At 36.6% G+C, this 13,454-nt stretch overlaps 1 protein-coding gene across 1 annotated transcript in view; it reads right to left on the reverse strand.

Moving 5' to 3' along the window:
* The window catches only part of ZNF804B (zinc finger protein 804B), a 594,788-nt gene extending 582,185 nt beyond the window's left edge, over positions 1 to 12,603 (reverse strand). Inside the window, exon 1 of the mRNA XM_017851439.1 lies at positions 11,953 to 12,603. Within this exon, the coding sequence (XP_017706928.1) occupies positions 11,953 to 12,060 (108 nt within the window). The 5' untranslated portion in view covers positions 12,061 to 12,603. The remainder of the gene's footprint in view (positions 1 to 11,952) is intronic.
* Between the last annotated feature and the right edge of the window lie 851 nt (positions 12,604 to 13,454).

A 13,454-nucleotide genomic window follows, 5' to 3' on the forward strand; every position in this document is an offset into this window, starting at 1 on the left:
AAAGAAAGAAAGAAAGAAAAAAAAAAAAAGAGAGAGCAAGGATCTATGAAAGCGTTCATTTTCAGTGACTGTGGTAGTATCTGATTAGGCAGCCCTACAGTACAGAATAATCAATTCAAAATGCAGAAAACTCATCTAGGACCCCATGTGTGTGTGAATTTTTGTATTGCCTTGTAAAACTAAGAACACTCAAGGAAACCACATTATTAATGCATGACTGGCTCAAAGTTTTCTAGGCATAAAAATGTATTGTAGTCTAGGGAAACTATCTAAAATTTATAAAGAATCTCAAAAATACCTACAGATAAGATTATAATCCATGGTGATAAACCAGACATTTTACCACCAAAATCAGGAACATGGCAAGGATGCCCCTCTCACCATTCCTTTTCAATATTGTACTGCAAATCTTAGCGAATGCAACAGGACAAGAAAAAATAAGTAGAAGATAAACAGATTGAGAAGGAAGCAGTAAAGTTGTTATTGTTCACAGATTGCACATGTAGAATATTTTTTTAAAAAATTGACAAAGTTGACTATCCTGGAACTAATAAGAAATTATAGCAGAATTGAATGATACAAGGTTGATGTACAAAAGCCATTCAATCACTTTTGTATATACAAGCAATAAAAAATACACACCTCTTATGTACCCCCAAAAATTAAAACTAAAAAATTATGAGAAAAGAACAATTGGAATCCAAAATTAAGTACGCAATACCATGTACATTAGCATTTCCCAAAATGAAATACTTAGGTATAAATGTAATAAAATACACAAATAAAAAAATAATAATAAAATAAAATAAAGCTTCCAGGGCCTGTACTGTTCTCTGTCTACATTCGTGGCATCAAAAAGCTATACACATGTGATTAGTGATAATTTATATATTATTTTATTCTTGAATACAAAAGTTAAAAATAACTTTCCATTTATATGTCACTCTGTCCACAATAGAATTTTTTATTTTATGAAATTATAGCTATTACTTCAATTCATATATCACATTTTATTTAAAACTAAAGCTTTTTTCCCCCTAGGAATTCACAAATCTGTAAGTGGAAGAGTAAAAAAACAGAAGAGAAAGCCTTAAAATATCCCTTTAAAATGATTCGATTTTTCTGTTTACTCTCTGGATATAGGATGTAGATGGTATGAAAGGGAAACATCTGGGTAAAGTAGGCAATATTTAAAATGTGAACAGTGTTTTCTTAATATATGACAGTGTTGTACTGAGTTTACCACCTTATTAAGAATATAAGAACCATCAGTATATTTCAAACCTGCACTACATTAAAATGTGTAGTAAAGCATTTTGAGTTGCATACACTTCAATGTATAAGGAACTAATGCAAGTGATATACATTGCATAGGATGTTCTTTGTTCTCACAAATGTTTCAGTCCTTTTTATGTCTTAACAATGAAATTTACCAGCTGTCTCTGAATATTTAACGGGATATTATGTTGAACAGAGAGCTTTTCTTGTTTCCCTGCACTCTTGCTTCAAAAAGGCACACTGAAGTCCAGTGAGTAAAAGAAAGAAGGAGGAAGGGACATTTGGGCAGAGATAGGAGACTGGCATTAATTCATTCATCTCACAGGAGAAGAAATCACCTTGATAAGCAGGGAGCTCCCACACCATTGGAAATATTCACCCATGTGAAGGTTGAGTGTGGTTGAATTAACAGACTTACTGGCTTAATGCAACATCAATTTATCATCTTATTATAGTCCTCTATATCAGAAGCTCCACTGGACACAAATCAACATGTTAGTAAGGCTGTGATTTTTCTTGAGCCCCTATGGGAGAATCCATTTACTCACCCTTTCCAGATTCAAGAAGTCACTTGCACTCCCTGGCTTGTGGCTTATTCCTCTAACTTCAGACCCAGAAGCATAGCATCCTCAAAGCTGTCTCTCTGACATTCATGCCTGCCTCTTATGACCCTTGTGATTACGCTGGACTCCACTGTGTGGTCCAGGATAATCATCTCATCCTCTTTAATTCAATCGTAACTGGAAAGTCACTTTTGTCATGTAAAATACTGGATTTGTAAGTGTTGGGGATTCTAATATAAACATATTTGGGGATATCATTAATCTGCCTACCATAGTGATATATTTAAAATATAGATCGGTAGGCAAACCTAGATTGCTAAGGGTCTTTCCAATGTTTATACTCTATAAACAAGGCAAATAAATTACCTATCTATTAATAACCGATAAAAAGTTTATTTGGATTAAGAAACTGACCATACCAAAAAAACAGTTTCTCTTCACTCCTAAGAGTATCACTATCTTTCTGTATGTCCACCCTAGCTGACTAAATATTTTAAATAAAATTTATTGTTTAGAAGAAGACCAAGCTTCTCTTACAGACTGTCGTCTCATCCTAACTGGTCCAAGAAGGGACAAGTGCCAACAAAACCTTGCTGAAAAGTATGTGACTGATAAATTCAGACAATTGGAGATTCTTAACAATTATGCAACAATCATCCTGTGGCTTTTCCAGGATGTTGCTATCTCAAAGGCTACAGTGGTCGTTGGTCAGGGAATTATTGTCTCTCTTTCAAAAAAAAAGAAAAGACTAAAAGACACTATTTTCCTTCTTCTCATGTACCTCCTATAAACTCCTAAATAGGAAAGAAACGATCTAGTTCCTAATTTGTAATTCATTTCTCAGAAGCTATTAAATATGCCACCAATGTAAAAATATGGCTTAACTAGCTCATGTACTAATTACATCAATTTATATATACCAGTCTTCAGTTTCTTGTGGCCTTCAGCAAAAGATGTTCTGAAATGCTACATAGAATAAGGCACTCTGCAAATTGAATTGATAGGAGACACTAAATTATACTTAAAGCAGTTGACCAAATGATCTTGCTAGATCTTAAAGTGATAAACATTGCCATGAAAACAGTGACCACTTAATCCATCAGTAGAACAGTTTGCATTCTAAAAATTTCTAATTGGGGGAAAAAATCTCTATGGAAATATCTTCTTTGTGGACCTACCACCAGGACAAAAGGGAAAATATTTATACTAATTAAATTTCCATTGAAATCTATTTATTTTCTATTGAAATCATTAAATTAACTAAGACAAGAAAAATTATCCCAATTGGAGTTTGATAAAACTTGTTGGAAGTTTTCCCCCACTACAACATCAGGTATATATATGCATGCACACATATCAACACACACAATCTGAGTAATAATCATTGTTAATGTTTACCGAACACTCAATGAATGTCAAGCACTAGGCTCAAAACACCATACTAGGAACCATTGTTCCCCACTGTGAAGAAGTTAAAACTGAAGTTAAGAGAAGTTATAAAATTACTAGTCAATGGTAGAACTAGAATTTGAAAATAGGCAGTTTAACTCTAGGCCGTTCACTTTTGATCCTCATGTGATATTGTCCCCCTATCAGTGGCCGAAAGTAATAACCAAAGAGTGAAATACATTTGGGTATAATATATCATAGAAACTGAACACATAAAAGTCAGTATTTGTAAGTTTTGTTTGTTTGTTTTCTGAGACAGAGTCTCACTCTGTCGTCCAGGCTGGAGTGCAATGATGCGATCTCGGCTCACTGCAACCTCTGCCTCCCAGGTTCAAGCGATTCTCCGGCCTCAGCCTCCTGAGTAGCTGGAATTACAGGCTCATGCCACCATGCCCAGCTAACTTATTGTATTTTTAGTAGAGATGGGTTCCACCATCTTGCCCAGGTTGATCTCAAACTTCTGAGCTCAGGCAATCCACCCACCTGGGCCTCCCAAAGTGCTAGGATTAAAGGCGTGAGCCACTGCGCCCGGCCCAATATTTGTAAGTTAATGTTCTTAATCCCTAAATATATACTTAAGATTTCCTTAAATTTCACTAATTTCCAAATAAATATATAGCTAAACTGTAGAGCTAGCCCCAATTTTCTGGAGGCTTCTTGCGATGACATTGCATAAGAGGTAGTCACAGCAATTCATTAAGTTTAAGTGGCTTTCAAATCATAAGATAAACATTAAAGTCAATGACTTTAATGGAAATTTCCAATATTCCTCATACCAGCTACACTGTTGTCAAATATATCAGTGGCAATGTCCTGAATGATGAAGAATCTAATAATACATTGTTCATCATTCATTTTTATTCACACATCCGTTCATTCATTCAACAGATATTTATTGAGTAAAATAAAGCAGAAGTTTGCAGACATAAGGATGACAGCAGACTTATCCCAAGGATTTCAATGAAGGTGATGGAAATTGATGGATGTAATGGCAGGCTATAAGAGATGCACTTGACCTGTGAAAGGAAACTCAGGACTAAACTCCTTAGTTAAGACTATAAGAATATACAAGATATGGCCCCACAAATGAAGGATAAAAAAAATTGGGGGGCAGAGGGAACAGCCTGTGCAATGGCAGAAAGGTCTGCAAACATGTCATAGTCAAGAACTCTTCAGTATAAGCAGACAATCATGTGGAATAATAAACAGTGAAAGCTGAAAATGTAGGTGCAGGCTGAATCATGCACCTACACTTAAAATATTATTCAAGTTTTTAAATAATGTGAATGCAACTAATATGGCCACCTCCATGCCTCTTCGTTTCATATCAGATGAAGCAAATGAATAGGACAAGTCTAATTTAAGGCATGCCTCTATCCTCTCTGTCATCTAAAAAAGAGGACCCATGGCCATTTTTGTTTAGAATATGGCATTTATTTCATTCACAAAAAGAAAATGCATATAGCCTTTGCTTGCCAAGGAAGACGTTAGAGAGTATAATTATTCACAGCAAAATAAAGAACTGGAAGGGACATATGTGAGTGGAAAGAGGGGAAGCTGACTGTATTTGTCTGGTGCTGAGGAGTACACAGGACAAGTGAAGTGCTGAGTAATAGCTGTGGGAAGAAGGGCAGGGGAAGAACACTGGTAGGTGGGTTCTGAATGGAGATATGGGGAAAGCTGTAAATTCTGAACTAGAGATGAAAGTTATGTGTTTATGGTGAACAGGGGAGAAACTTGTAAGGTTGGGTGAAAGAGTGTTCAGAATAGCGTAGTTCTTACCATTTGCGAGGGCTAGTATCTCTGGAGTTAGAAGTATATGCCAACATTTATGTGTGAACCAAAAAAAGATATTGAAAAACTTGATAATTATGTGAATGAAATGAATAAGGATTGATGGCAAGAAGAATAGAGAGGAAGAAGATTTTTTAAGAAAAGAAAAAACTGGCAATATCCGTTTCAAAATAAGCTATATTCTGCCTCTTACACCCACACAAAAGTGAAATAAAATTTGCCAAAAGGAAATTGCCAATTGTCAAAGAAAAAAAGAAAACTGGCAGTCCTAATTATACTTGCTAGAAATGAACAAACTGAATAATCTCTATGAATCATTCTCATTGCTGTCCAGTGCAAAATCCTGAGTAGCATCCTTACTTTGGATATTCAATATTTTATTATTGATTTACAACCCAACTTGTTTTCACAACAGATCTAAGTCATCTGAAAGAAACTTTATACATTAAAACAGCAAAATATAAATGTAAACATAACGAGAGCCATTGTAAATAAAATGAGAGCTGGACTAGGAACAGGAGATGAGCAGAGATGGGTATATCATGTTGCTTTTAAGGCCAACATCAATCCCTATCCCTTTGCTAAGTCACAGATTTGTCTCTTCCTCCCAGCCAAAGAAGAAAAGAAAATGACTCAACAGTATATTTATCCTTTTCTGTGAAAAGAAAAATATATTATCAGTTCTTCAGAAGTATTAGTTTAGAATTTAGATATCAAATTTGAATGAAATAAGAGATTAGTCAAATACATGTTATCTGAGTGCTATCTCAGGAAAATTAATATATTTAGCGAATATTTTAAAAGCAAATCAAAACCCCCTTTTCTGTATTATTAATTTATTTTTGAGACAAGGTTTCCCTTTGTTGCCTAGGGGCTGGAGTAAAGTGGCCTTATTATGGTTCATTGCAGCCTTCAGCTCCTAGGCTCAAGTGATCCTCCTTCTTCGGCCTTCCAAGTGGCTACGACCATAGGCATGAGCTGCCACGCCCAGCTAATTTTTGTTGTTGTTGTTGTTAGAAATGGGGTCTTGCTTTGTTGCCCAAGCTGGTCTAGAATACCTGGCTTCAAGCTCTGGCTTCAAGGGATCCTCACACCTCTGCCTCCCAAAGTGCTGGGATTACAGATCTTTTTCCAATTTAAATACCATATATTATTTTGTAATTTTTGTCTTCAATAAGTTTAGAGTGTCTTAGCTACAACTGAAAATGCTGTCTAAGGTAGGAAGCAATTTATTTCTCCAGAATTTCCTTCCAAGTTTAGTAAGTACTTCCAAATCAAGAGACTACGTAACTTGGGAATTGGTGTATCGCTATTATCACTATAACTATACTTTTTCTTGAAAACATATCAAATATTTAATTTCTCTCTTCAGATCTTATTCTGTAAGTAAACCTGATTTGTAAAATCAATCTACAAAAGGCTTTTCCGCTGTCATTTTATGAGTTACTTGAATTTTATGAAAACTACATTTGTTACATTCCAAAGGCATTTTCAAGCAAAGCAGCATTTTTATTTCAATTTTCATTCAGATTATTTCTACAAAGTATGTTCATATATACCAAAGAATTATGACAATGTATATCTTGAAAAAATCAACTTCATGCTGAAAGGCACTTGATAGTTATTTGAAATATATATCATTCTTCTTGCTCTTTGCTTCCAACACAGCCTAAAACCCACTGGCATTTCAAGCTCTGTTATTACTAACACATAAAATATGTATTTTAGTGCATATGTGTTATACAGAAAATTTCACAGTTACAACTAACATAATGTTTTCTTTTAAGCCACAAATAGTTAAGTTCTATGTTAAATGCCATGCACATTTAGCCTACCCATGATACCAACATGTTTCATTTTTATTTTAGTTCCAAATTATGGAGCAGAAACTAAAATAGAGTTCATTTAAATCATATATCTAAAAGAAACTAATCAAGGTATATAAGCCCTCAAATTTTAATTATGAAATAAATGTAGTATAATCTAATATAAGCCACAAATTATAGCACTCAAATACCTATTTGAGTCTTCTTACTATGGAAACTTTCTGAAGTCAAATAAACACAAATTTGTTTAGGTTCTGGAAAGTACCAACTAGCATAAGTGCTAACTGCAAAGTTTTTGAAATCAGTTAGGGGAAAGAAGAAATGGTTGTAAAGGCAATGAGAAGAAAGGAGGTTGCTTTATATGATACTTGACATACAAAGAGAACATGTATTATAAGAATTGTAACGAAGTCGTCTTTATTGAAAACATCTGAAAGTTTCAACATCAAAGGCAGTATTACATATTCATGAATTCAAGAAGAGGATGCAGGTGACTTCTCTACAGGAGGGCATGTCTTCATAATTATATTTGGCACTTGAAAAGTACATCACTTTGAGAACAATTTTGAATGTCTTTAATGTGTATTTATTAAGCATAATGAAAATATACACAATCAGATACTATAGGCATTAAAAAAAAAAAAAGGACAAGGGCTTAACTGCACTCATTTCCTTATTTAAGAAGTTCTCTGGATGGACGCACCTTCAAGGTAGTTCATCTCTTCTAGAACTTCTTTTATTTATAGATATACATTTGTAATTTATCAAGGGAATTATGTAGAAGATTTTTGGTCCATTTAAAATGCTTGTTTACTTATATATTCCACATCCTTCTAGTCTCTATGGTGCTCCCAGAGATAAGCACTTCTTAAGAAATGTAAACTTATCTAAACTTCAAAAGAGTAATAATAAGCTAAATATGTACCACAGATAAAATATATATCTACCATTATTATTAACATATAATCAATAGGTATCCCAAATGATAGTCTCACTATTAACCACACTACATTCAAATATAAACTTGAGATGCTATTTTAGATTACATAACTAAAAATCAAGTCAAATATATTTTTCTTGTTATGTAGAAGGTATTTGTTTTATTGAATTCAAACATGGTGATAGAACTTAGAAGTTCATGAACACTGAATTCATCTATAGACTGTGTTCTCCATGAATAGCTTAATTATTGATTAAGTTATTAAATTTAATTATTAAATTGAGCAGCCACCACTTCAGAGCAGACCATGTGGACTGGCTTGCTGGGTCCCCTAAGTACTCCCAATTATTAAAACAAAGTTTTACCATTAATATCTTTGATGGTAGAAGACTGTATAATATATAAATAACTTATTTGACTTGAGCACAGATAGCAATGTGTATCTATCTATAATGTGTGTATGTGTATCTTATAATGATTTTTAAAGTCATCATGCAGTCATATTATTTTAGAGGTTAGATAGAATAGGAGATAAGCATCATAAATTGTGGTAGAATTTAGAAAATGCACAATTTCTAAAAATAGAGACTTTTATCATTAAGCACCATAAAATCCTCTCATTTTTCTTTTCTTTTACTTTCTTTAATATATCCCTGGATTTAAAGTAGTATAAACTATCTCCACTCAATTATTTGCATTTTAATTAGGTTTAAAGAGCAGTATGCTATTTTTTCACACACAGCCTCAGTCTCTAAAGATGTAATAGATAAAATACATCACCATGTTTTCACTTTGAAGATAGAAGCTGAATATCACTCTGGGATTTTCAGTTTACTGATCTGTGAAAACTGTTTGGGGGTAAAATGCTTTATTTCTCAAACAACTCATTAAGAATTTATTATAACAATTCTTTGTAATGATTCAACATGTTTTCTAAATGAAATCCTTTGAAATAAATATAATCATTCTTTTTTACTTTCAGCTTAATATCATATATTCAGATTTTACAGACATGTGATTTGAACATAAATGTACACAACTACTTTACCTATATAATTGAAGAATTATGTCTATAGGCAAGTGAATGTTTTATCCATAATATCCAGGTATATTTATATCAGAACTACAAAAGAAGAAATCCTTATTATGTCAAAAAGGGATTGTAGCTTTCTCCTTTCTGTAGCAGAGGTAGAAAGTAGTCTTAACCAATAATTTTTTTATTGAATATTAAAACCATGTTCTACATGTAAACAGTTCTAATAAAACAGAAAAATGTGGAACAAAATTAATAGGAGAGACACTTGGATTAAAAGGGCAAGGACCAAAGTTAAAGTACTGGAAAGCTTAGTGAAAATGAGTTAAGTCAACTAAGAATATCTCTATACTAAATAAACTGAGTTCCAGTGAATGGAAATAATTAAAGTCATTGATGTAGTGGTCAATTTTAGGTCATTCCTGGTACTAAATTTGAAAAAAAAGAATAATGTCAGAGTAGCTATGTTTTTTTTAAAATAGATGAATATATTTTATGGATCTCTGAGTTTAACATTACATAACTAAAAAAAATCAATAAAGTTATGCCAACCTGAAAATAACTGGGGAATGTGTATTGCTGAATAAAAAAAAAAAGATGATCAGAGTTTACAGTTTCATACTTTGCAACTAATTAATAAAGAAGGCAAACATACATTTGCCTAGATTAGGAAAGTTTTCAAATGTGTAAAGGTCTAAGGTCCAGAAGGTAGTGATCCATGTCAACTTAGGGAGAAAGGTTAAGTGTTATGTAATGGGAAGAGGACCTCAACTTGTTGGAAGACTCATCTCGACAACCTGCCAATGACAGAGAATGAATAAACACAAATTTTCACACAGTGCCCAGCTCACATGAAAAACTATTCAAATATTGAAAAAGCCATGCAAATTCCATAATAAAATGTAAAAGAAGACCAAGTAAATCAAATAGTGTTGAGAAAGTACATACATCATTTAATTTAGATATTTTTTGATGATGCATATGTAATTTAAGTACATCCAAATGTGTAAATTAATATTGAAGAGAACCTTCCAGTGAGTCAAAGTGTAGATCCCAGATAGCAAAGTTAATTAATTTGTACTTTAGTAAAAACCAGCCCAGCAGTGAATAAAAATAGTGCCCTGTGGGTGGGGAGTACCTGATGAACCCTGGTCAACCAGCACAGCCATGTGGTCAGTGGGCTGTCTTCTCCCATCCACATTCACACATCTAGTCTCTACAGTGTCAGTCAGGCTCTTGGGAGATGACTGACCAAAGTGGGAGAGAAAGGACACTTTTTGACCATGTAACAGAAATTCCTCTGCAAGCCCTACAGATTAGGGAAGATGAACACCATAGTCTAACCAACTTGAAAAGAACTAAACCATGTAAGATTATGAAGCAATTCTCCCTTTATACTGAGAAGTCTTGAGGCACAAACAGTACAATGCACTATCCAATTTAGTTTTCCATAACCAAAAGGAGGGCAAAAAAGACAGGCACGGAGATTACCAAAGTGTTGAAAAATAATACCTGTGAGAAAGGCAGAACACTGTAGGATTTCTAGATAAAATGGACCTAAAGAAGAATTTAAAGGATTTAAGTTTGCTGTAAGAAAGATTCTCCTGGCACTGTGAGTTGTTACACATTACAGTGGTTTGCTGAGACTGCAGGAACTCCAATTCTGAAAATCTTTAGAAATGAGAAAGATTCAGACCTGCTATTTAGAGGGACTGAATGTGGGCTTTATTCAACTAGAACTCTGCAAGTGCCTGCTAACCCTGTGAGTTTAATTGTTAAGTACTCATATAAACAGTACTTTCCATCTAACAGTTCTGACTCAGTACTGTATACAGTTGTTGGGGGGAACAGTTGCAACCCACTTTTTGTAGTACATAAAAGCACGTGAAGGAATAATTTGTCATCAGGAATCCTAGTGATATCTCTAGGCACTTGTACTTTCTGATTTTAGATTTCTCATGTAAATTACATATAGCATTTATTAATAATCAAAGGTTTTTATAATATGTTGCAGTTCTGAATAATTCATGCTAATGAAGCATTAAACCATGATGGAAAATAACAAACATACAAAAATTAAAATTGGGCAATTTCAGTTTTCCCTCTTGATAGACAGACTTAAATACTGTTTTTTATATTAAACCTCAAAAGTTGGTCTTTAAGTTTGGATACTTAGTAACTAGTAGTCCAAAATGTGTGTGTGTGTGTGTGTGTGTGTATATGTAAAAAATATATATATATGTAAAAAAAAAAATATATATATATATATATCTCACACACACACACACATTCACACACATTTTCTTGAAACACATTTGGAGCCTTAAAACATTAGTTTATAGTATGTACCAAGAAATTAATAATGGATTTAACTCATATAATCTGGATGAAATTATTTTATAAAAAGAATGTGAATAAACTGAATAGTAACTAAATTGAATAGTTTACTAAGTTAAAAAGCAATCACTCTAATTGCATGTTAATATATTTGTATATTATACAATAAACTATCCAACTCAGATTTCCATAAAGATTTCTTTTACTTCCCCTTAGAGAATGTGCATAGTTGAGCATTAGATATAATCAAGTTTTCACTACCTATACCTTTCCTTTTGCCAATGATTTGAGGGAAAATCTTTGAGTTTTTCTCATAAAGTAACAGTAGCATTATTAAACTAATCTCAACCGATGACTTCACAAAGCACATTATAACGTGCCACTCAAACTTTCTACACTGCCCAAATCAGCAGATGCATAAGTTGACATAGCACAGAGGAGCTACCTTCAGAGCCCTGCAGTTAACTGCATTCAGTAAATATTTACATCCGTAGCACTATAGATCCTACTGACTGGATTGAAAATACACATGTAAATACACACCCCTTTCTGAGTCACAGTCTGTCAATAAATTGTATAAACGGACACAATGTACCTCCACACCTATGGATAAGGTTTACGTTTTAGATATCCACCACCTACTCATTGTATCAGGATACTATCTCTCAATATCTTTTCGTTTGCGTTGAGTTGGAACGTTTGTGTGTGTACGTGTGTGCGCGCGCACATTACCGGAGAGGGAGATCCGTTCTTGCAGAGGGGTCCCCTGAAGACTCCTTTAATGCCCCGGTAGTGCCCATTGCTGAGATGTCTCGAACTGATGACCAGGTAACAAGCCATGTGGGTCTGGGCGGAGGCGCAGAGTCTCAACTCCTCACCAGGCGACCAGCCGTGGAAAGCGGGCGGGTTTCTTAGCGGCAACAGCGACTGCCACCTCCCGAGAAGAAGCGGCCAGCAGGACGCAGGGGGAGGCGGCGGCAGCGCGTCCCTGCTCCGCGCCCCGTGTAGGGCTCCTGCTGCCGACAGCTGCAGCTCTGACACAGGCGGTGGCGGCGACAGCACAGAGCACGCAGGGGACCCAGCAAGCCAGTCCACATGCTGCTCTGACGAGGTGGCTGCTCAACCGCGGGCCAGCGATGTATTTATTTAAGGACAACTTCCAGGGTCCGCCAGGGAAATCAGGAATTCCCCCGCCCCTTTCCTCCCGCCCCTTGCCTTCGCGCCTAGCGCCTGCCACGGGGATGCTCAGGAGCGGGTCCCCATCGTCCGGCCGAAGGTGTCCTGGACTGCGGGCTGCAGTGCCGGGATCCAGCAGCAGCCGCCGCCGCCGCCGCCGCTGCCCGTGCTGGGAGAGTGGCTGGGAGTCCTTGGGAGCGCCAAAGCGCTGCCCCCGCTGCAGTCGGGAGAGGGCGGAGGAGGCGACGGGCGGGCCGGGGTGAGGACAGGGAGTTGGGGACGCGGCGACCTGTGCTTGAGGAGGGCAGTTAGCGCTGCGGCTGGGAACTGTGGGCTCGGGGTTGCCCAGGAGGCTCAGGTGTGCTGTGGGGCTAGGCCAGGAGGTGACAGCTGCCGTGGCGGCCGCGGGGGGCTCTCGGGGCTGCGGGACCCGCCTCTCCCACCTCCCGGCCTCAGCCGCCAAGCCCCCGGTTCGTCTGCCCTATCTCTGAGCCAACTTTCTGCTGTGTTTGGGAGTCACCTGGGAGGACTGGGGAGGCGGTGGTGGAGGAGATGGGCAGGAGGAGAGCGTTTTCTTTACTCTTTCGTTGCCTGCTGGCCTTCAGCATTTCTTCAGCGCTCTGGCTGACGACGGCGTTGGCAGAAGCAACAGCTCCCCAGCCGGCTGCAAGAATGAGCTGTGCAGCCACAAATAGGGCAGACGATTAGATGTGCCATGGTAGGGAACGCACGGACGAGGAAAGTTTTGGGCAGAAAACTTACATAAGGTATAGAAAAGAGACATGCATGCGTATATGTGCATATACATGCACGTACCCAGAGTTATGAAGATTCACTTACAAGTTTTTCTGTACCTTTAACGAGGCACATATTTTTGGTCTGTATAAGACCTCTGTGCTTTCAAAACCCCCAACAATCACCCGCCTCAGAAGTGGTTTTTAACGGACGTTATTTCGTTTACCGTAATTTAAGCCACCAGGGAGCGAGCTGCACTGAGAATTAAAAGACCTGTGCAGAAATGTGCTCTGAAAGGAGAAGATAGCCCTCCCAGAGCTTGG

This window comes from Rhinopithecus bieti, unplaced genomic scaffold, assembly GCF_001698545.2.
Source record: "Rhinopithecus bieti isolate Rb0 unplaced genomic scaffold, ASM169854v2 scaffold_1558, whole genome shotgun sequence".
NCBI classification, from domain to species: Eukaryota; Metazoa; Chordata; class Mammalia; order Primates; family Cercopithecidae; genus Rhinopithecus; species Rhinopithecus bieti.